This window comes from Lissotriton helveticus, chromosome 10, assembly GCF_964261635.1.
Source record: "Lissotriton helveticus chromosome 10, aLisHel1.1, whole genome shotgun sequence".
Taxonomy (NCBI): Eukaryota; Metazoa; Chordata; class Amphibia; order Caudata; family Salamandridae; genus Lissotriton; species Lissotriton helveticus.
Genome location: NC_136071.1, coordinates 18727381 through 18751309, shown reverse-complemented (window position 1 = coordinate 18751309; position 23929 = coordinate 18727381). Strand labels below are relative to the sequence as shown.

The window sequence follows — 23929 nt, the reverse complement described above, 5'->3', positions numbered from 1 at the left end:
TATACATGTAGAGGAATTACTGCTTATCGTCAATCATTAAATGAATGTTGATTAATGGAGTCAATCATTTAGTGTGTTTGATATTGTTTTCTATGCCTACATAAGTATTTCAATGATTAAAGCAGGATTAGTCTACATGAAAACTTTTCCGGATATAAAAAATAAATAAGCCCAGGCTGCACATTCTCCGATGGTATACGCTCACTTCCCTATATGAACCTTCCGCGTACATCACTTCATGCTTCTGATTCTTCAAGGAGCACTCGATGCACCGGCACTGTTCAGTTATCGACTGTGGAACCCCGTCATTAGGAGACTAGAGCTTCAGACCAGACCCAGACAAGCCGCTTCCTCAGAAGGAAAGTGCTGAATAGTCTCACCAACAACGGATGGTGCCTCAATAGAGCATTGTTTGCCCACCGCTGCGACCAGTCACCACATCTCCGCAGAACCTCTGGTGGCAACCTCTGCTGCTCCGCACAGACCCAGGCCTCTCCGCACAGACCCAGGCCTCCTGCAGTGAAGCTGAGCCCACCCAACCCCTATGTAAAGTAGCTCCCTTCTCTGCCAGCCCTCTGTGGTATTCCGGTCCGAGCATGCCTTACCTCTGTGGGATGTAGAACATGTGCTTGGGAGGGGGCTTGTACAGCACGCCGCTGTAGGCAGGCCAAAGCCCTCCCAGGATCCGGAAGAGGGAGCTCTTGCCGCAGCCGTTGGGCCCTGTGATTAGGAGGTGCATACCTTCCTCGACCTGAAGAGGAAACACAAGGTGACACAAACGTGAGACAGACACCATCAACATGGGAACGACAGACAGACACCGCTAGTGCAGTTATGAAAGGCAGTTAAGACCTGTCCAACATCGACCAACCACAAGCTTCAGACAAACACTCAAATTCATCCCAACAAGGCCCTCTGTGTGACTCTGCTTTAGAAGGATTTAGGGCCACGGGTCCTAGAATGTGTGGCCCTCTTCTTGAACGAGCCAACATTCCACCCTCTGATGAACTTGGATATCGTGAGCAAAAGCATTTCCATCAGAAGAATGGGGTTACCAGACCCTCATGAACACGTCACATGATGTGCAATCCCAGGTGGGAGAAGGAGCCAGCAGAACATACATGAAAAGACAAAAGGTATACCATGTGCTTAAAACTCTGGATTGTGCCAATATCCTCCTGCTACCCTCTCTTCTCCTGTCTTCAACAAAGGAGAGCAGAGTCCAGCCAGGGTCAGCACTGCCCATGGTTTGGGCCACTATCTCCCGCTACGCCCTCCTCTCTGGTCTTTTCCTGTGCTCCTGACGACACAAGGAGAAGAATTCCAGACTAAGTTTGATGGTGCCACCCGTGAACACCCAGGGGCTGACCTCTCTTCCAAACCGAGAAGACTTCTGAAGAAGCTGAAGTGTCTAAAAAGGACAGGACCACCACCCTCAACCCTTGAGTCATCAAGAAAGACTGCAGGACCTGCTGGACAGAGAACAGGGCTGACTCACCCCTACCTCAACAGGGCGGCCAACAGACCACTTGTGTCCCATGCCATTTCACACACGGATGCCAAGACCATGGGGGGTACCACATTCCCTGGTGCACAAGCGCACCTGAACCCAGAAGCACCCCCGTCTGTAAGAAGTATGACTGACAGACCAGTTGTGTTCCATGCTAGATCACACATTGATGCCAAGGCCTTGCAGAGTACCACATTGCACATTCAGCCTAGCATTGGATCCACACCACATCCACAGTGAAGGCTGGAAAGAATACTGGCCATCCAAGCACATGGGACCGGGCCACAGGGTGGCACTGTAGCCTCCGCCTGCTCTGCTCACCCCCCCTATTCGTACGACCATGGGACACCACACTTACAACCCCAGGTCCTGCACTGGCGCAGTGCTCTTCACTCACGACTCAAGCTGTGGTGGTGTTTGTAGAACACTACACAACCCAGCAGCTGCATCATTCGTTGTGCAGTTTAGCCACTCTCAGCTCCTGCAGCTAGTGCATCGGCATGGTACAGTTTACCCACACCTCCACTCGCATCCTACTCTCAGCTCCTGCAGCTAGTGCAGCAGCATGGTACAGTTTACTCACCTCCACTCGCATCCTACTCTTAGCTCCCGCGGCTAGTGCAGCAGCATGGTACAGTTTACTCACACCTCCACTCGCATCCTACTCTCAGCTCCCGCAGCTAGCGCATCAGCATGGTACAGTTTACTCACCTCCACTCGCATCCTACTCTCAGCTCCTGCAGCTAGCGCATAGTACAGTTTACTCACACCTCCACTCACATCCTACTCTCAGCTCCTGCAGCTAGCGCATAGTACAGTTTACTCACCTCCACTCGCATCCTACTCTCAGCTCCTGCAGCTAGTGCATCAGCATGGTACAGTTTACTCACACCTCCACTCACATCCTACTCTCAGCTCCTGCAGCTAGTGCAGCAGCATGGTACAGTTTACTCACACCTCCACTCACATCCTACTCTCAGCTCCCGCAGCTAGCGCATCAGCATGGTGCAGTTTACGCACACCTCCACTCACATCCTACTCTCAGCTCCTGCAGCTAGCGCATCAGCATGGTACAGTTTACTCACCTCCACTCGCATCCTACTCTCAGCTCCTGCAGCTAGCGCATCAGCATGGTACAGTTTACTCACCTCCACTCCCATCCTACTCTCAGCTCCTGCAGCTAGCGCATCAGCATGCTGCAGTTTACGCACACCTCCACTCACATCCTACTCTCAGCTCCTGCAGCTAGTGCATCAGCATGGTGCAGTTTACTCACACCTCCACTCACATCCTACTCTCAGCTCCCGCAGCTAGTGCATCAGCATGCTGCAGTTTACGCACACCTCCACTCACATCCTACTCTCAGCTCCTGCAGCTAGCGCATCAGCATGGTACAGTTTACTCACACCTCCACTCACATCCTACTCTCAGCTCCTGCAGCTAGTGCATCGGCATGGTACAGTTTACTCACCTCCACTCACATCCTACTCTCAGCTCCTGCAGCTAGTGCATCAGCATGGTGCAGTTTACTCACACCTCCACTCACATCCTACTCTCAGCTCCTGCAGCTAGCGCATCAGCATGGTACAGTTTACTCACCTCCACTCACATCCTACTCTCAGCTCCTGCAGCTAGCGCATCAGCATGGTAGTTTACTCACCTCCACTCACATCCTACTCTCAGCTCCTGCAGCTAGCGCATCAGTATGGTACAGTTTACTCACACCTCCACTCGCATCCTACTCTCAGCTCCCGCAGCTAGTGCATCAGCATGGTACAGTTTACTCACCTCCACTCACATCCTACTCTCAGCTCCTGCAGCTAGCGCATCAGTATGGTACAGTTTACTCACACCTCCACTCACATCCTACTCTCAGCTCCTGCAGCTAGTGCATCAGCATGGTACAGTTTACTCACCTCCACTCACATCCTACTCTCAGCTCCTGCAGCTAGTGCATCAGCATGGTGCAGTTTACTCACACCTCCACTCACATCCTACTCTCAGCTCCTGCAGCTAGCGCATCAGCATGGTAGTTTACTCACCTCCACTCAAATCCTACTCTCAGCTCCTGCAGCTAGCGCATCAGCATGGTAGTTTACTCACCTCCACTCACATCCTACTCTCAGCTCCTGCAGCTAGCGCATCAGCATGGTACAGTTTACTCACACCTCCACTCACATCCTACTCACAGCTCCTGCAGCTAGTGCATCAGCATGGTGCAGTTTACTCACACCTCCACTCGCATCCTACTCTCAGCTCCTGCAGCTAGTGCATCAGCATGGTACAGTTTACTCACCTCCACTCACATCCTACTCTCAGCTCCCGCAGCTAGCGCATCAGCATGGTGCAGTTTACGCACACCTCCACTCACATCCTACTCTCAGCTCCTGCAGCTGGCGCAGCAGCATGGTACAGTTTACTCACCTCCACTCACATCCTACTCTCAGCTCCTGCAGCTAGCGCATAGTACAGTTTACTCACACCTCCACTCACATCCTACTCACAGCTCCTGCAGCTAGCGCATCAGCATGGTACAGTTTACACACCTCCACTCACATCCTACTCTCAGCTCCTGCAGCTAGTGCATCAGCATGGTACAGTTTACTCACCTCCACTCACATCCTACTCTCAGCTCCTGCAGCTAGTGCATCAGCATGGTACAGTTTACTCACACCTCCACTCACATCCTACTCTCAGCTCCTGCAGCTAGCGCAGCAGCATGGTACAGTTTACTCACCTCCACTCACATCCTACTCACAGCTCCCGCAGCTAGTGCATCGGCATGGTACAGTTTACTCACCTCCACTCACATCCTACTCTCAGCTCCTGCAGCTAGTGCATCAGCATGCTGCAGTTTACTCACACCTCCACTCGCATCCTACTCTCAGCTCCTGCAGCTAGCGCATAGTACAGTTTACGCACACCTCCACTCACATCCTACTCTCAGCTCCCGCAGCTAGTGCATCGGCATAGTACAGTTTACTCACACCTCCACTCACATCCTACTCTCAGCTCCCGCAGCTAGTGCATCAGCATGGTACAGTTTACTCACCTCCACTCACATCCTACTCTCAGCTCCTGCAGCTAGTGCATCAGCATGGTACAGTTTACTCACACCTCCACTCACATCCTACTCTCCGCTCCTGCAGCTAGCGCATCAGCATGCTGCAGTTTACTCACACCTCCACTCACATCCTACTCTCAGCTCCTGCAGCTAGTGCATCAGCATGGTACAGTTTACTCACCTCCACTCACATCCTACTCTCAGCTCCCGCAGCTAGCGCATCAGCATGGTGCAGTTTACGCACACCTCCACTCACATCCTACTCTCAGCTCCTGCAGCTAGCGCATCAGCATGGTACAGTTTACTCACCTCCACTCGCATCCTACTCTCAGCTCCTGCAGCTAGCGCATCAGCATGGTACAGTTTACTCACCTCCACTCCCATCCTACTCTCAGCTCCTGCAGCTAGCGCATCAGCATGGTACAGTTTACTCACCTCCACTCACATCCTACTCTCAGCTCCCGCAGCTAGTGCATCAGCATAGTACAGTTTACGCACACCTCCACTCACATCCTACTCTCAGCTCCTGCAGCTAGTGCATCAGCATGCTGCAGTTTACGCACACCTCCACTCACATCCTACTCTCAGCTCCCGCAGCTAGTGCATCAGCATGCTGCAGTTTACGCACACCTCCACTCACATCCTACTCTCAGCTCCTGCAGCTAGTGCATCAGCATGCTGCAGTTTACGCACACCTCCACTCACATCCTACTCTCAGCTCCTGCAGCTAGTGCATCGGCATGGTACAGTTTACTCACACCTCCACTCGCATCCTACTCTCAGCTCCCGCAGCTAGCGCATAGTACAGTTTACTCACACCTCCACTCGCATCCTACTTTCAGCTCCTGCAGCTAGTGCATCAGCATGGTACAGTTTACTCACCTCCACTCACATCCTACTCTCAGCTCCCGCAGCTAGTGCATCGGCATGGTACAGTTTACTCACCTCCACTCACATCCTACTCTCAGCTCCTGCAGCTAGTGCATCAGCATGGTGCAGTTTACTCACCTCCACTCGCATCCTACTCTCAGCTCCCGCAGCTAGTGCATCAGCATGGTACAGTTTACTCACACCTCCACTCGCATCCTACTCTCAGCTCCCGCAGCTAGTGCATCAGCATGGTACAGTTTACTCACACCTCCACTCGCATCCTACTCTCAGCTCCTGCAGCTAGTGCATCAGCATGGTGCAGTTTACTCACACCTCCACTCGCATCCTACTCTCAGCTCCTGCAGCTATTGCATCAGCATGGTGCAGTTTACTCACACCTCCACTCACATCCTACTCACAGCTCCTGCAGCTAGTGCAGCAGCATGGTACAGTTTACTCACCTCCACTCGCATCCTACTCTCAGCTCCTGCAGCTGGCGCATAGTACAGTTTACGCACACCTCCACTCACATCCTACTCACAGCTCCTGCAGCTAGTGCAGCAGCATGGTACAGTTTACTCACCTCCACTCACATCCTACTCTCAGCTCCTGCAGCTAGCGCATCAGCATGGTGCAGTTTACTCACACCTCCACTCACATCCTACTCACAGCTCCTGCAGTTAGTGCATCAGCATGGTGCAGTTTACACACCTCCACTCACATCCTACTCTCAGCTCCTGCAGCTGGCGCATCAGCATGGTGCAGTTTACTCACCTCCACTCACATCCTACTCTCAGCTCCTGCAGCTAGTGCATCAGCATGGTACAGTTTACTCACACCTCCACTCACATCCTACTCACAGCTCCTGCCGCTAGCGCATAGTACAGTTTACTCACCTCCACTCGCATCCTACTCTCAGCTCCTGCAGCTAGTGCATCAGCATGGTACAGTTTACTCACACCTCCACTCACATCCTACTCTCAGCTCCTGCAGCTAGCGCATCAGCATGGTACAGTTTACTCACCTCCACTCACATCCTACTCTCAGCTCCTGCAGCTAGTGCATCAGCATGGTGCAGTTTACTCACACCTCCACTCACATCCTACTCTCAGCTCCTGCAGCTAGCGCATCGGCATGGTACAGTTTACTCACCTCCACTCACATCCTACTCACAGCTCCCGCAGCTAGTGCATCGGCATGGTGCAGTTTACTCACCTCCACTCGCATCCTACTCTCAGCTCCTGCAGCTGGCGCATAGTACAGTTTACGCACACCTCCACTCACATCCTACTCACAGCTCCTGCAGCTAGTGCAGCAGCATGGTACAGTTTACTCACCTCCACTCACATCCTACTCTCAGCTCCTGCAGCTAGCGCATCAGCATGGTGCAGTTTACTCACACCTCCACTCACATCCTACTCACAGCTCCTGCAGTTAGTGCATCAGCATGGTGCAGTTTACACACCTCCACTCACATCCTACTCTCAGCTCCTGCAGCTGGCGCATCAGCATGGTGCAGTTTACTCACACCTCCACTCACATCCTACTCTCAGCTCCTGCAGCTAGCGCATCAGCATGGTACAGTTTACTCACCTCCACTCACATCCTACTCTCAGCTCCTGCAGCTAGTGCATCAGCATGGTGCAGTTTACTCACACCTCCACTCACATCCTACTCTCAGCTCCTGCAGCTAGTGCATCAGCATGGTACAGTTTACGCACACCTCCACTCACATCCTACTCTCAGCTCCTGCAGCTAGCGCATCAGCATGGTGCAGTTTACTCACCTCCACTCACATCCTACTCTCAGCTCCTGCAGCTAGTGCATCAGCATGGTGCAGTTTACTCACCTCCACTCACATCCTACTCTCAGCTCCTGCAGCTGGCGCATCAGCATGGTGCAGTTTACTCACCTCCACTCACATCCTACTCTCAGCTCCTGCAGCTGGCGCATCAGCATGGTGCAGTTTACTCACCTCCACTCACATCCTACTCTCAGCTCCTGCAGCTAGTGCATCAGCATGGTGCAGTTTACTCACACCTCCACTCGCATCCTACTCACAGCTCCTGCATCGTTCAGTTTATTCACACCTCCACTCACATCCTACTCACAGCTCCCGCAGCTAGTGCATCGACATGGTACAGTTTACACACACCTCCACTCACATCCTACTCTCAGCTCCTGCAGCTGGCGCATCAGCATGGTGCAGTTTACTCACACCTCCACTCACATCCTACTCTCAGCTCCTGCAGCTAGCGCATCAGCATGGTAGTTTACTCACCTCCACTCACATCCTACTCTCAGCTCCTGCAGCTAGCGCATCAGCATGGTAGTTTACTCACCTCCACTCACACCCTACTCTCAGCTCCTGCAGCTAGCGCATAGTACAGTTTACTCACACCTCCACTCACATCCTACTCTCAGCTCCTGCAGCTAGCGCATCAGCATGGTGCAGTTTACTCACCTCCACTCACATCCTACTCTCAGCTCCCGCAGCTAGTGCATAGTACAGTTTACTCACACCTCCACTCACATCCTACTCTCAGCTCCTGCAGCTAGCGCATCAGCATGGTGCAGTTTACTCACCTCCACTCACATCCTACTCTCAGCTCCTGCAGCTAGTGCATCAGCATGGTACAGTTTACTCACCTCCACTCACATCCTACTCTCAGCTCCTGCAGCTAGTGCATCAGCATGGTGCAGTTTACACACCTCCACTCACATCCTACTCTCAGCTCCTGCAGCTAGCGCATCAGCATGGTGCAGTTTACTCACCTCCACTCACATCCTACTCTCAGCTCCTGCAGCTAGCGCATCAGCATGGTGCAGTTTACTCACCTCCACTCACATCCTACTCTCAGCTCCCGCAGCTAGCGCATCAGCATGGTGCAGTTTACTCACCTCCACTCACATCCTACTCTCAGCTCCTGCAGCTAGCGCATAGTACAGTTTACTCACACCTCCACTCACACCCTACTCTCAGCTCCTGCAGCTAGCGCATCAGCATGGTGCAGTTTACTCACCTCCACTCACATCCTACTCTCAGCTCCCGCAGCTAGCGCATCAGCATGGTGCAGTTTACTCACCTCCACTCACATCCTACTCTCAGCTCCTGCAGCTAGCGCATAGTACAGTTTACTCACACCTCCACTCACATCCTACTCACAGCTCCTGCAGCTAGTGCATCGGCATGGTACAGTTTACTCACACCTCCACTCGCATCCTACTCTCAGCTCCTGCCGCTAGTGCATCAGCATGGTACAGTTTACTCACACCTCCACTCGCATCCTACTCTCAGCTCCTGCCGCTAGTGCATCAGCATGGTACAGTTTACTCACACCTCCACTCGCATCCTACTCACAGCTCCCGCAGCTAGTGCAGCAGCATGGTACAGTTTACACACACCTCCACTCACATCCTACTCACAGCTCCCGCAGCTAGTGCAGCAGCATGGTACAGTTTACTCACCTCCACTCACATCCTACTCACAGCTCCTGCATCATTCAGTTTACTCACACCTCCACTCACATCCTACTCTCAGCTCCTGCAGCTAGTGCATCGGCATGGTACAGTTTACTCACACCTCCACTCGCATCCTACTCTCAGCTCCTGCAGCTAGTGCATCGGCATGGTACAGTTTACTCACACCTCCACTCGCATCCTACTCTCAGCTCCTGCAGCTAGCGCATCAGCATGGTACAGTTTACTCACACCTCCACTCACATCCTACTCACAGCTCCCGCAGCTAGTGCAGCAGCATGGTACAGTTTACTCACACCTCCACTCACATCCTACTCTCAGCTCCTGCCGCTAGTGCATCAGCATGGTACAGTTTACTCACCTCCACTCACATCCTACTCACAGCTCCTGCATAATACAGTTTACTCACACCTCCACTCGCAACCTACTCTCAGCTCCTGCAGCTAGTGCATCAGCATGGTGCAGTTTACTCACACCTCCACTCACATCCTACTCTCAGCTCCTGCAGCTAGCGCATCAGCATGGTACAGTTTACTCACCTCCACTCGCATCCTACTCTCAGCTCCCGCAGCTAGTGCATCGGCATGGTACAGTTTACTCACCTCCACTCACATCCTACTCTCAGCTCCTGCAGCTAGTGCATCAGCATGGTGCAGTTTACTCACCTCCACTCGCATCCTACTCTCAGCTCCCGCAGCTAGTGCATCAGCATGGTACAGTTTACTCACACCTCCACTCGCATCCTACTCTCAGCTCCCGCAGCTAGTGCATCAGCATGGTACAGTTTACTCACACCTCCACTCGCATCCTACTCTCAGCTCCTGCAGCTAGTGCATCAGCATGGTGCAGTTTACTCACACCTCCACTCGCATCCTACTCTCAGCTCCTGCAGCTAGTGCATCAGCATGGTGCAGTTTACTCACACCTCCACTCACATCCTACTCACAGCTCCTGCAGCTAGTGCAGCAGCATGGTACAGTTTACTCACCTCCACTCGCATCCTACTCTCAGCTCCTGCAGCTGGCGCATAGTACAGTTTACGCACACCTCCACTCACATCCTACTCACAGCTCCTGCAGCTAGTGCATCAGCATGGTACAGTTTACTCACACCTCCACTCACATCCTACTCTCAGCTCCTGCAGCTAGCGCATCAGCATGGTACAGTTTACTCACCTCCACTCACATCCTACTCTCAGCTCCTGCAGCTAGTGCATCAGCATGGTGCAGTTTACTCACACCTCCACTCACATCCTACTCTCAGCTCCTGCAGCTAGCGCATCGGCATGGTACAGTTTACTCACCTCCACTCACATCCTACTCACAGCTCCCGCAGCTAGTGCATCGGCATGGTGCAGTTTACTCACCTCCACTCGCATCCTACTCTCAGCTCCTGCAGCTGGCGCATAGTACAGTTTACGCACACCTCCACTCACATCCTACTCACAGCTCCTGCAGCTAGTGCAGCAGCATGGTACAGTTTACTCACCTCCACTCACATCCTACTCTCAGCTCCTGCAGCTAGCGCATCAGCATGGTGCAGTTTACTCACACCTCCACTCACATCCTACTCACAGCTCCCGCAGCTAGTGCATCGACATGGTACAGTTTACACACACCTCCACTCACATCCTACTCTCAGCTCCTGCAGCTGGCGCATCAGCATGGTGCAGTTTACTCACACCTCCACTCACATCCTACTCTCAGCTCCTGCAGCTAGCGCATCAGCATGGTAGTTTACTCACCTCCACTCACATCCTACTCTCAGCTCCTGCAGCTAGCGCATCAGCATGGTAGTTTACTCACCTCCACTCACATCCTACTCTCAGCTCCTGCAGCTAGCGCATAGTACAGTTTACTCACACCTCCACTCACATCCTACTCTCAGCTCCTGCAGCTAGCGCATCAGCATGGTGCAGTTTACTCACACCTCCACTCACATCCTACTCACAGCTCCTGCAGTTAGTGCATCAGCATGGTGCAGTTTACACACCTCCACTCACATCCTACTCTCAGCTCCTGCAGCTGGCGCATCAGCATGGTGCAGTTTACTCACACCTCCACTCACATCCTACTCTCAGCTCCTGCAGCTAGCGCATCAGCATGGTACAGTTTACTCACCTCCACTCACATCCTACTCTCAGCTCCTGCAGCTAGTGCATCAGCATGGTGCAGTTTACTCACACCTCCACTCACATCCTACTCTCAGCTCCTGCAGCTAGTGCATCAGCATGGTACAGTTTACGCACACCTCCACTCACATCCTACTCTCAGCTCCTGCAGCTAGCGCATCAGCATGGTGCAGTTTACTCACCTCCACTCACATCCTACTCTCAGCTCCTGCAGCTAGTGCATCAGCATGGTGCAGTTTACTCACCTCCACTCACATCCTACTCTTAGCTCCTGCAGCTGGCGCATCAGCATGGTGCAGTTTACTCACCTCCACTCACATCCTACTCTCAGCTCCTGCAGCTGGCGCATCAGCATGGTGCAGTTTACTCACCTCCACTCACATCCTACTCTCAGCTCCTGCAGCTAGTGCATCAGCATGGTGCAGTTTACTCACACCTCCACTCGCATCCTACTCACAGCTCCTGCATCGTTCAGTTTATTCACACCTCCACTCACATCCTACTCACAGCTCCCGCAGCTAGTGCATCGACATGGTACAGTTTACACACACCTCCACTCACATCCTACTCTCAGCTCCTGCAGCTGGCGCATCAGCATGGTGCAGTTTACTCACACCTCCACTCACATCCTACTCTCAGCTCCTGCAGCTAGCGCATCAGCATGGTAGTTTACTCACCTCCACTCACATCCTACTCTCAGCTCCTGCAGCTAGCGCATCAGCATGGTAGTTTACTCACCTCCACTCACATCCTACTCTCAGCTCCTGCAGCTAGCGCATAGTACAGTTTACTCACACCTCCACTCACATCCTACTCTCAGCTCCTGCAGCTAGCGCATCAGCATGGTGCAGTTTACTCACCTCCACTCACATCCTACTCTCAGCTCCCGCAGCTAGTGCATAGTACAGTTTACTCACACCTCCACTCACATCCTACTCTCAGCTCCTGCAGCTAGCGCATCAGCATGGTGCAGTTTACTCACCTCCACTCACATCCTACTCTCAGCTCCTGCAGCTAGTGCATCAGCATGGTACAGTTTACTCACCTCCACTCACATCCTACTCTCAGCTCCTGCAGCTAGTGCATCAGCATGGTGCAGTTTACACACCTCCACTCACATCCTACTCTCAGCTCCTGCAGCTAGCGCATCAGCATGGTGCAGTTTACTCACCTCCACTCACATCCTACTCTCAGCTCCTGCAGCTAGCGCATCAGCATGGTGCAGTTTACTCACCTCCACTCACATCCTACTCTCAGCTCCCGCAGCTAGCGCATCAGCATGGTGCAGTTTACTCACCTCCACTCACATCCTACTCTCAGCTCCTGCAGCTAGCGCATAGTACAGTTTACTCACACCTCCACTCACACCCTACTCTCAGCTCCTGCAGCTAGCGCATCAGCATGGTGCAGTTTACTCACCTCCACTCACATCCTACTCTCAGCTCCCGCAGCTAGCGCATCAGCATGGTGCAGTTTACTCACCTCCACTCACATCCTACTCTCAGCTCCTGCAGCTAGCGCATAGTACAGTTTACTCACACCTCCACTCACATCCTACTCACAGCTCCTGCAGCTAGTGCATCGGCATGGTACAGTTTACTCACACCTCCACTCGCATCCTACTCTCAGCTCCTGCCGCTAGTGCATCAGCATGGTACAGTTTACTCACACCTCCACTCGCATCCTACTCTCAGCTCCTGCCGCTAGTGCATCAGCATGGTACAGTTTACTCACACCTCCACTCGCATCCTACTCACAGCTCCCGCAGCTAGTGCAGCAGCATGGTACAGTTTACACACACCTCCACTCACATCCTACTCACAGCTCCCGCAGCTAGTGCATCAGCATGGTACAGTTTACTCACACCTCCACTCGCATCCTACTCTCAGCTCCTGCAGCTAGCGCATCAGCATGGTACAGTTTACTCACACCTCCACTCACATCCTACTCACAGCTCCTGCATAATACAGTTTACTCACACCTCCACTCACATCCTACTCTCAGCTCCTGCAGCTAGCGCATAGTACAGTTTACGCACACCTCCACTCACATCCTACTCTCAGCTCCCGCAGCTAGTGCATCGGCATGGTACAGTTTACTCACCTCCACTCACATCCTACTCTCAGCTCCTGCCACTAGCGCATCAGCATGGTGCAGTTTACTCACCTCCACTCACATCCTACTCACAGCTCCCGCAGCTAGCGCATAGTACAGTTTACTCACACCTCCACTCACATCCTACTCACAGCTCCTGCAGCTAGCGCATAGTACAGTTTACTCACACCTCCACTCACATCCTACTCTCAGCTCCTGCAGCTAGCGCATAGTACAGTTTACTCACACCTCCACTCATATCCTACTCACAGCTCCTGCAGCTGGCGCATAGTACAGTTTACGCACACCTCCACTCACATCCTACTCTCAGCTCCTGCAGCTAGTGCATCAGCATGGTACAGTTTACTCACACCTCCACTCACATCCTACTCTCAGCTCCCGCAGCTAGTGCATCAGCATGGTACAGTTTACTCACCTCCACTCGCATCCTACTCTCAGCTCCTGCAGCTAGTGCATCAGCATGGTACAGTTTACTCACCTCCACTCGCATCCTACTCTCAGCTCCTGCAGCTAGCGCATCAGCATGGTGCAGTTTACTCACACCTCCACTCACATCCTACTCACAGCTCCTGCAGCTAGTGCAGCAGCATGGTACAGTTTACTCACACCTCCACTCACATCCTACTCTCAGCTCCTGCCGCTAGCGCATAGTACAGTTTACGCACACCTCAACTTACATCCTACTCTCAGCTCCTGCAGCTAGCGCATCAGCATGGTGCAGTTTACTCACACCTCCACTCACATCCTACTCACAGCTCCTGCAGTTAGTGCATCAGCATAGTACAGTTTACTCACCTCCACTCGCATCCTACTCTCAGCTCCCGCAGCTAGTGCATCAGCATGGTACAGTTTACTCACACCTCCACTCACATCCTACTCTCAGCTCCCGCAGCTAGTGCATCAGCATGGTACAGTTTACTCACCTCCACTCGCATCCTACTCTCAGCTCCTGCAGCTAGCGCATCAGCATGGTACAGTTTACTCACACCTCCACTCCCATCCTACTCTCAGCTCCTGCAGCTGGCGCAGCAGCATGGTACAGTTTACTCACCTCCACTCACATCCTACTCTCAGCTCCCGCAGCTAGTGCATCGGCATGGTACAGTTTACTCACACCTCCACTCCCATCCTACTCTCAGCTCCTGCAGCTAGCGCAGCAGCATGGTACAGTTTACTCACCTCCACTCACATCCTACTCTCAGCTCCCGCAGCTAGTGCATCGGCATGGTACAGTTTACGCACACCTCCACTCACATCCTACTCTCAGCTCCTGCAGCTGGCGCATAGTACAGTTTACGCACACCTCCACTCACATCCTACTCTCAGCTCCTGCAGCTAGTGCATCAGCATGGTACAGTTTACGCACACCTCCACTCACATCCTACTCTCAGCTCCTGCAGCTAGCGCATCAGCATGGTGCAGTTTACTCACCTCCACTCACATCCTACTCTCAGCTCCCGCAGCTAGCGCATCAGCATGGTGCAGTTTACTCACCTCCACTCACATCCTACTCTCAGCTCCTGCAGCTAGCGCATCAGCATGGTACAGTTTACTCACACCTCCACTCACATCCTACTCTCAGCTCCTGCAGCTAGCGCATCAGCATGGTGCAGTTTACTCACACCTCCACTCACATCCTTCTCTCAGCTCCTGCAGCTAGCGCATCAGCATGGTACAGTTTACTCACCTCCACTCGCATCCTACTCTCAGCTCCTGCAGCTAGCGCATCAGCATGGTACAGTTTACTCACCTCCACTCACATCCTACTCACAGCTCCCGCAGCTAGTGCAGCAGCATGGTACAGTTTACTCACCTCCACTCACATCCTACTCTCAGCTCCTGCATCATTCAGTTTACTCACACCTCCACTCACATCCTACTCTCAGCTCCTGCAGCTAGCGCATCAGCATGGTACAGTTTACTCACACCTCCACTCACATCCTACTCACAGCTCCTGCATCAGCATGGTACAGTTTACTCACACCTCCACTCACATCCTACTCTCAGCTCCTGCAGCTAGTGCAGCAGCATGGTACAGTTTACGCACACCTCCACTCACATCCTACTCTCAGCTCCTGCAGCTAGTGCATCAGCATGGTGCAGTTTACTCACACCTCCACTCACATCCTACTCTCAGCTCCTGCAGCTAGTGCATCAGCATGGTACAGTTTACTCACCTCCACAAACATCCTACTCACAGCTCCCGCAGCTAGTGCATCAGCATGGTGCAGTTTACTCACACCTCCACTCACATCCTACTCTCAGCTCCCGCAGCTAGTGCATCAGCATGGTACAGTTTACTCACCTCCACTCACATCCTACTCTCAGCTCCTGCAGCTAGTGCATCAGCATGGTACAGTTTACTCACCTCCACTCACATCCTACTCTCAGCTCCTGCAGCTAGTGCATCAGCATGGTACAGTTTACTCACCTCCACTCGCATCCTACTCTCAGCTCCTGCAGCTAGCGCATCAGCATGGTACAGTTTACTCACACCTCCACTCACATCCTACTCTCAGCTCCTGCAGCTAGTGCATCAGCATGGTACAGTTTACTCACCTCCACTCACATCCTACTCTCAGCTCCTGCAGCTAGTGCATCAGCATGGTACAGTTTACTCACCTCCACTCACATCCTACTCTCAGCTCCCGCAGCTAGTGCATCAGCATGGTACAGTTTACTCGCACCTCCACTCGCATCCTACTCTCAGCTCCTGCAGCTAGTGCATCAGCATGGTACAGTTTACGCACACCTCCACTCACATCCTACTCTCAGCTCCTGCAGCTAGCGCATAGTACAGTTTACGCACACCTCCACTCACATCCTACTCTCAGCTCCTGCAGCTAGCGCATAGTACAGTTTACGCAGACCTCAACTTACATCCTACTCTCAGCTCCTGCAGCTAGCGCATCAGCATGGTACAGTTTACGCACACCTCCACTCGCATCCTACTCACAGCTCCTGCAGCTAGTGCATCAGCATGGTACAGTTTACTCACACCTCCACTCACATCCTACTCACAGCTCCTGCATCGTTCAGTTTACTCACACCTCCACTCACATCCTACTCTCAGCTCCTGCAGCTAGCGCATAGTACAGTTTACGCACACCTCCACTCACATCCTACTCTCAGCTCCCGCAGCTAGTCCATCAGCATGGTACAGTTTACGCACACCTCCACTCACATCCTACTCTCAGCTCCTGCAGCTAGCGCATAGTACAGTTTACGCACACCTCCACTCACATCCTACTCTCAGCTCCCGCAGCTAGTCCATCAGCATGGTACAGTTTATGCACACCTCCACTCGCATCCTACTCTCAGCTCCCGCAGCTAGCGCATAGTACAGTTTACGCACACCTCCACTCACATCCTACTCTCAGCTCCTGCAGCTAGCGCATAGTACAGTTTACGCACACCTCCACTCACATCCTACTCACAGCTCCCGCAGCTAGTGCAGCAGCATGGTACAGTTTACTCACACCTCCACTCACATCCTACTCACAGCTCCTGCAGCTAGTGCATCAGCATGGTACAGTTTACTCACACCTCCACTCACATCCTACTCACAGCTCCTGCAGCTAGTGCATCAGCATGGTACAGTTTACTCACCTCCACTCGCATCCTACTCTCAGCTCCTGCAGCTAGTGCATCAGCATGGTACAGTTTACTCACCTCCACTCGCATCCTACTCTCAGCTCCTGCAGCTAGTGCATCAGCATGGTACAGTTTACTCACCTCCACTCGCATCCTACTCTCAGCTCCTGCAGCTAGTGCATCAGCATGGTACAGTTTACTCACCTCCACTCGCATCCTACTCTCAGCTCCTGCAGCTAGCGCATAGTACAGTTTACGCACACCTCCACTCACATCCTACTCTCAGCTCCTGCAGCTAGTGCATCAGCATGGTGCAGTTTACTCACACCTCCACTCACATCCTACTCTCAGCTCCTGCAGCTAGCGCATAGTACAGTTTACGCACACCTCCACTCACATCCTACTCTCAGCTCCTGCAGCTGGCGCATCAGCATGGTACAGTTTACTCACACCTCCACTCACATCCTACTCTCAGCTCCCGCAGCTAGTGCATCAGCATGGTACAGTTTACTCACACCTCCACTCACATCCTACTCTCAGCTCCTGCAGCTAGTGCATCAGCATGGTGCAGTTTACTCACACCTCCACTCACATCCTACTCTCAGCTCCTGCAGCTAGCGCATAGTACAGTTTACGCACACCTCCACTCACATCCTACTCACAGCTCCTGCAGCTAGTGCATCAGCATGGTACAGTTTACTCACACCTCCACTCACATCCTACTCTCAGCTCCTGCAGCTAGTGCATCAGCATGGTACAGTTTACTCACCTCCACTCGCATCCTACTCTCAGCTCCTGCAGCTAGCGCATAGTACAGTTTACGCACACCTCCACTCACATCCTACTCACAGCTCCTGCAGCTAGTGCATCAGCATGGTACAGTTTACTCACACCTCCACTCACATCCTACTCACAGCTCCTGCAGCTAGTGCATCAGCATGGTACAGTTTACTCACACCTCCACTCACATCCTACTCTCAGCTCCCGCAGCTAGTGCATCAGCATGGTACAGTTTACTCACACCTCCACTCACATCCTACTCACAGCTCCCGCAGCTAGTGCAGCAGCATGGTACAGTTTACTCACACCTCCACTCACATCCTACTCACAGCTCCTGCAGCTAGTGCATCAGCATGGTACAGTTTACTCACACCTCCACTCACATCCTACTCACAGCTCCTGCAGCTAGTGCATCAGCATGGTACAGTTTACTCACCTCCACTCGCATCCTACTCTCAGCTCCTGCAGCTAGTGCATCAGCATGGTACAGTTTACTCACCTCCACTCGCATCCTACTCTCAGCTCCTGCAGCTAGTGCATCAGCATGGTACAGTTTACTCACCTCCACTCGCATCCTACTCTCAGCTCCTGCAGCTAGTGCATCAGCATGGTACAGTTTACTCACCTCCACTCGCATCCTACTCTCAGCTCCTGCAGCTAGCGCATAGTACAGTTTACGCACACCTCCACTCACATCCTACTCTCAGCTCCTGCAGCTAGTGCATCAGCATGGTACAGTTTACTCACCTCCACTCGCATCCTACTCTCAGCTCCTGCAGCTAGCGCATAGTACAGTTTACTCACACCTCCACTCACATCCTACTCTCAGCTCCTGCAGCTAGTGCATCAGCATGGTACAGTTTACTCACACCTCCACTCGCATCCTACTCTCAGCTCCTACAGCTAGCGCATAGTACAGTTTACGCACACCTCCACTCACATCCTACGCTCAGCTCCTGCAGCTAGCGCATCAGCATGGTGCAGTTTACTCACCTCCACTCACATCCTACTCTCAGCTCCTGCAGCTAGCGCATCAGCATGGTACAGTTTACTCACCTCCACTCGCATCCTACTCTCAGCTCCCGCAGCTAGTGCATCAGCATGGTACAGTTTACTCACCTCCACTCACATCCTACTCTCAGCTCCCGCAGCTAGTGCATCAGTATGGTACAGTTTACTCACACCTCCACTCACATCCTACTCTCAGCTCCTGCAGCTAGTGCATCAGCATGGTGCAGTTTACTCACCTCCACTCACATCCTACTCTCAGCTCCTGCAGCTAGCGCATCAGCATGGTACAGTTTACTCACCTCCACTCGCATCCTACTCTCAGCTCCCGCAGCTAGTGCATCAGTATGGTACAGTTTACTCACACCTCCACTCACATCCTACTCTCAGCTCCCGCAGCTAGTGCATCAGTATGGTACAGTTTACTCACCTCCACTCACATCCTACTCTCAGCTCCTGCAGCTAGCGCATCAGCATGGTACAGTTTACTCACACCTCCACTCGCATCCTACTCTCAGCTCCTGCAGCTAGTGCATCAGCATGGTACAGTTTACTCACACCTCCACTCGCATCCTACTCTCAGCTCCTGCAGCTAGCGCATAGTACAGTTTACGCACACCTCAACTTACATCCTACTCTCAGCTCCTGCAGCTAGCGCATCAGCATGGTACAGTTTACGCACACCTCCACTCACATCCTACTCTCAGCTCCTACAGCTAGCGCATAGTACAGTTTACGCACACCTCCACTCACATCCTACGCTCAGCTCCTGCAGCTAGCGCATCAGCATGGTGCAGTTTACTCACCTCCACTCACATCCTACTCTCAGCTCCTGCAGCTAGCGCATCAGCATGGTACAGTTTACTCACCTCCACTCGCATCCTACTCTCAGCTCCCGCAGCTAGTGCATCAGTATGGTACAGTTTACTCACACCTCCACTCACATCCTACTCTCAGCTCCTGCAGCTAGTGCATCAGCATGGTGCAGTTTACTCACCTCCACTCACATCCTACTCTCAGCTCCTGCAGCTAGCGCATCAGCATGGTACAGTTTACTCACCTCCACTCGCATCCTACTCTCAGCTCCCGCAGCTAGTGCATCAGTATGGTACAGTTTACTCACACCTCCACTCACATCCTACTCTCAGCTCCCGCAGCTAGTGCATCAGTATGGTACAGTTTACTCACCTCCACTCACATCCTACTCTCAGCTCCTGCAGCTAGCGCATCAGCATGGTACAGTTTACTCACCTCCACTCGCATCCTACTCTCAGCTCCTGCAGCTAGTGCATCAGCATGGTACAGTTTACTCACCTCCACTCGCATCCTACTCTCAGCTCCTGCAGCTAGCGCATAGTACAGTTTACGCACACCTCCACTCACATCCTACTCTCAGCTCCTGCAGCTAGTGCATCAGCATGGTACAGTTTACTCACCTCCACTCGCATCCTACTCTCAGCTCCTGCAGCTAGCGCATAGTACAGTTTACTCACACCTCCACTCACATCCTACTCTCAGCTCCTGCAGCTAGTGCATCAGCATGGTACAGTTTACTCACACCTCCACTCGCATCCTACTCTCAGCTCCTGCAGCTAGCGCATAGTAGTTTACGCACACCTCAACTTACATCCTACTCTCAGCTCCTGCAGCTAGCGCATCAGCATGGTACAGTTTACGCACACCTCCACTCACATCCTACTCTCAGCTCCTACAGCTAGCGCATAGTACAGTTTACGCACACCTCCACTCACATCTTACTCTCAGCTCCTGCAGCTAGCGCATAGTACAGTTTACGCACACCTCCATTCACAGCTCCTGCATGGTTCAGTTTACTCCCACCTCCACTCGCATCTTACTAACATCTTCTGCAGTTTCTGCATCGGCATCGGCATGGTACAGTTTACGCAACCTCCACTCGCATCCTACTCACAGCTCCTGCATCGGCATGGTATAGTTTACTCACACCTCCATTCACATCCAACTCTCAGCTCTTGCTGCTAGAACATCGGCATGGTACAATTAACGCACACGTCCACTTGCATCCTATTCACAGCTCCTGCATCGTTCACTTTACGCACACCTCCACTCATACTACTCACAGCCCCTGCATCGGCATGGTAGTTTACTCACACCTCCACTCACATCCTACGCACACCTCACTTTTGCACTGTTTGTGGTACACTACGCACACCTCTCTTGCACTGTTTGTGGTACACTACGCACACCTCACTCTTGCACTGTTTGTGGTACACTACGCACACCTCACTCTTGCACTGTTTGTGGTACACTACGCACACATCAATCTCTGCACTGATTGTGGTACACTACGCACACATCACTCTTGCACTGTTTGTGGTACACTACGCACACATCACTCTTGCACTGTTTGTGGTACACTACGTACACATCACTCTTGCACTTTTTGTGGTACACTACGCACACATCATTCTTGCACTTTTTGTGGTACACTACGCACACATCACTCTTGCACTGTTTGTGGTACACTACGCACACATCACTCTTGCACTGTTTGTGGTACACTACGCACACATCACTCTTGCACTGTTTGTGGTACACTACGCACACATCACTCTTGCACTGTTTGTGGTACACTACGCACACATCACTCTTGCACTGTTCGAGTTACACCACGCACACGTCCATCGCTTGCCCACTCCACCTGCCCTTGGAGCCTTCACTCAGGTGGGGGCAGGTCACGTTCACCCTCCAGTACCTCTCGCATCACGGGCCCCCGTGCCTCCTCCAGCGGTCGTGGAAGCAGGGCTCACCCAGGAGTAACCCCGTCTTACGACAGCCACCCACAGCACCCACCGTGCCAAGAGCACACGGCGTGGAAGGCTTCTCAGAACGAAGAGGCCAGAGTGCGGCGGCCTTGGACGGGCCGAGATAAGAGGGGGCTCTGCCCCTGGCACAGGAAGGCACCGCGGGACTTCAGCACCGCACTATCTGCTGCCAGGCGACACCTGCGGCCCCAGGGCGCACGGTTCAGCCCTCACCTGCCCGCCTGTGCCAAGGGCGGGGGATAGACTGAAGAGCCCTCCGCACACACTCCCCCATCCAGAGCGCGCCCTCAGCCATGCACAGAGCCCTCCGCGCGCCCTCAGCCATGCACAGAGCCCACCGCGCGCCCTCAGCCATCCACAGGGCCCTCCGCGCGCCCTCAGCCATCCACAGGGCCCACCGCGCGCCCTCAGCCATGCACAGAGCCCACCGCGCGCCCTCAGCCATGCACAGAGCCCACCGTGCGCCCTCAGCCGTCCACAGAGCCCCCTGCGCGCCCTCAGCCGTCCACAGAGCCCCCCCCGCGCGCCCTCAGCCGTCCACAGAGCCCCCCCGTGCGCCCTCAGCCGTCCACAGAGCCCCCCCGCGCGCCCTCAGCCGTCCACAGAGCCCCCCGCGCGCCCTCAGCCGTCCACAGAGCCCCCCGCGCGCCCTCAGCCGTCCACAGAGCCCCCCGCGCGCCCTCAGCCGTCCACAGAGCCCCCCGCGCGCCCTCAGCCGTCCACAGAGCCCCCCCAGCCGTCCACAGAGCCCTCCGCGCGCCCTCAGCCATGCACAGAGCCCTCCGCGCAGAGCCCCCCGCGCGCCCTCAGCCATGCACAGAGCCCCCCGCGCGCCCTCAGCCAAGCACAGAGCCCTCCGCGCGCCCTCAGCCAAGCACAGAGCCCTCCGCGCGCCCTCAGCCAACCACAGAGCCCTCCCCGCGCCCTAAGCCAACCACAGAGCCCTCCCCGCGCCCTAAGCCAACCACAGAGCCCTCCCCGCGCCCTAAGCCATCCACAAAGCCCTCCGCGCGCCCTCAGCCAACCAGAGCCCCCGCGCGCCCTCAGCCAACCACAGAGCCCCCCCGCGCACCCTCAGCCAACCACAGAGCCCCCCCGCGCACCCTCAGCCAACCACAGAGCCCCCGCGCACCCTCAGCCAACCACAGAGCCCCCCGCGCACCCTCAGCCAACCACAGAGCCCCCCCGCGCACCCTCAGCCAACCACAGAGCCCCCCCGCGCACCCTCAGCCAACCACAGAGCCCCCCCGCGCGCCCTCAGCCAACCACAGAGCCCTCCGCGCGCCCTCAGCCAACCACAGAGCCCCCCCGCGCACCCTCAGCCAACCACAGAGCCCCCCACGCACCCTCAGCCAACCACAGAGCCCCCCACGCACCCTCAGCCAACCAAAGAGCCCCCGCGCACCCTCAGCCAACCACAGAGCCCCCCGCGCACCCTCAGCCAACCACAGAGCCCCCCGCGCACCCTCAGCCAACCACAGAGCCCCCCGCGCACCCTCAGCCAACCACAGAGCCCCCCGCGCACCCTCAGCCAACCACAGAGCCCCCCGCGCACCCTCAGCCAACCACAGAGCCCCCCGCGCACCCTCAGCCAACCACAGAGCCCCCCGCGCACCCTCAGCCAACCACAGAGCCCCCGCGCACCCTCAGCCAACCACAGAGCCCCCGGCACCCTCAGCCAACCACAGAGCCCTCCGCGCACCCTCAGCCAACCACAGAGCCCTCCGCGCACCCTCAGCCAACCACAGAGCCCTCCGCGCACCCTCAGCCAACCACAGAGCCCTCCGCGCACCCTCAGCCAACCACAGAGCCCTCCGCGCACCCTCAGCCAACCACAGAGCCCTCCGCGCACCCTCAGCCAACCAGAGCCCTCCGCGCAACCTCAGCCAACCAGAGCCCTCCGCGCAACCTCAGCCAACCACACAGCCCTCCGCGCACCCTCAGCCAACCACACAGCCCTCCGCGCACCCTCCGCCATCCACAGGGCTTTCCGTGCACCCTTAGCAGTCCACTGAGCCCGCCACGCACCCTCAGCCATCCGCAGAACCTTCTGCGCACACTCACCCATCAGATAACTGTATGGTTAACGAGTATAATCAGGTCAGTCTCATTGGTAAAGAGTACAAAGTTTCCATGGCAGTCAAGAGTTCGTCATGCCTGTGTCTGATAACGAGGGCTCTTACTTTAACTTTTCAGTAGTACCTCTGTGTGCCAGAAGGTGGTGCCCAACGGCTCCATACTGATGCATTCTGCTCTGTAAGTAATGTGCGGGACCTATACAGCTGTCAGTTGCTTTCGTGACTGTCTGTGCCATGAGACGTGGCGCTAAAAAAGCATGATAAACTAGTGTGCAGACTCCTAGACTTGAGTCTTAGGGAGGATGGGCGGGTTGGTGAGGAATCTGTGGCTAGATAGAGTCTCTACCAGAAGGAGCTTTGTTGAAGGTAAATAACTTGTTCTTCTGATAGAAACTTCTAGCCGCAGATGCCTCAACTGTTTAATAGATACCAAAGCAGTACCTATGGGAGATGGGCTGTAAATGGATTCAAACCGAAAGTCCAGCAGGACCGAGC

General features: G+C 54.2%; 1 protein-coding gene across 1 annotated transcript in view; it reads right to left on the bottom strand.

Moving 5' to 3' along the window:
• Positions 1-23929, bottom strand: part of ABCD1 (ATP binding cassette subfamily D member 1) — a 209234-nt gene that overhangs the window by 68314 nt on the left and 116991 nt on the right. Inside the window, exon 6 of the mRNA XM_078664579.1 lies at positions 606-751. Coding sequence (XP_078520705.1) covers positions 606-751 — 146 coding nt within the window. The remainder of the gene's footprint in view (positions 1-605; positions 752-23929) is intronic.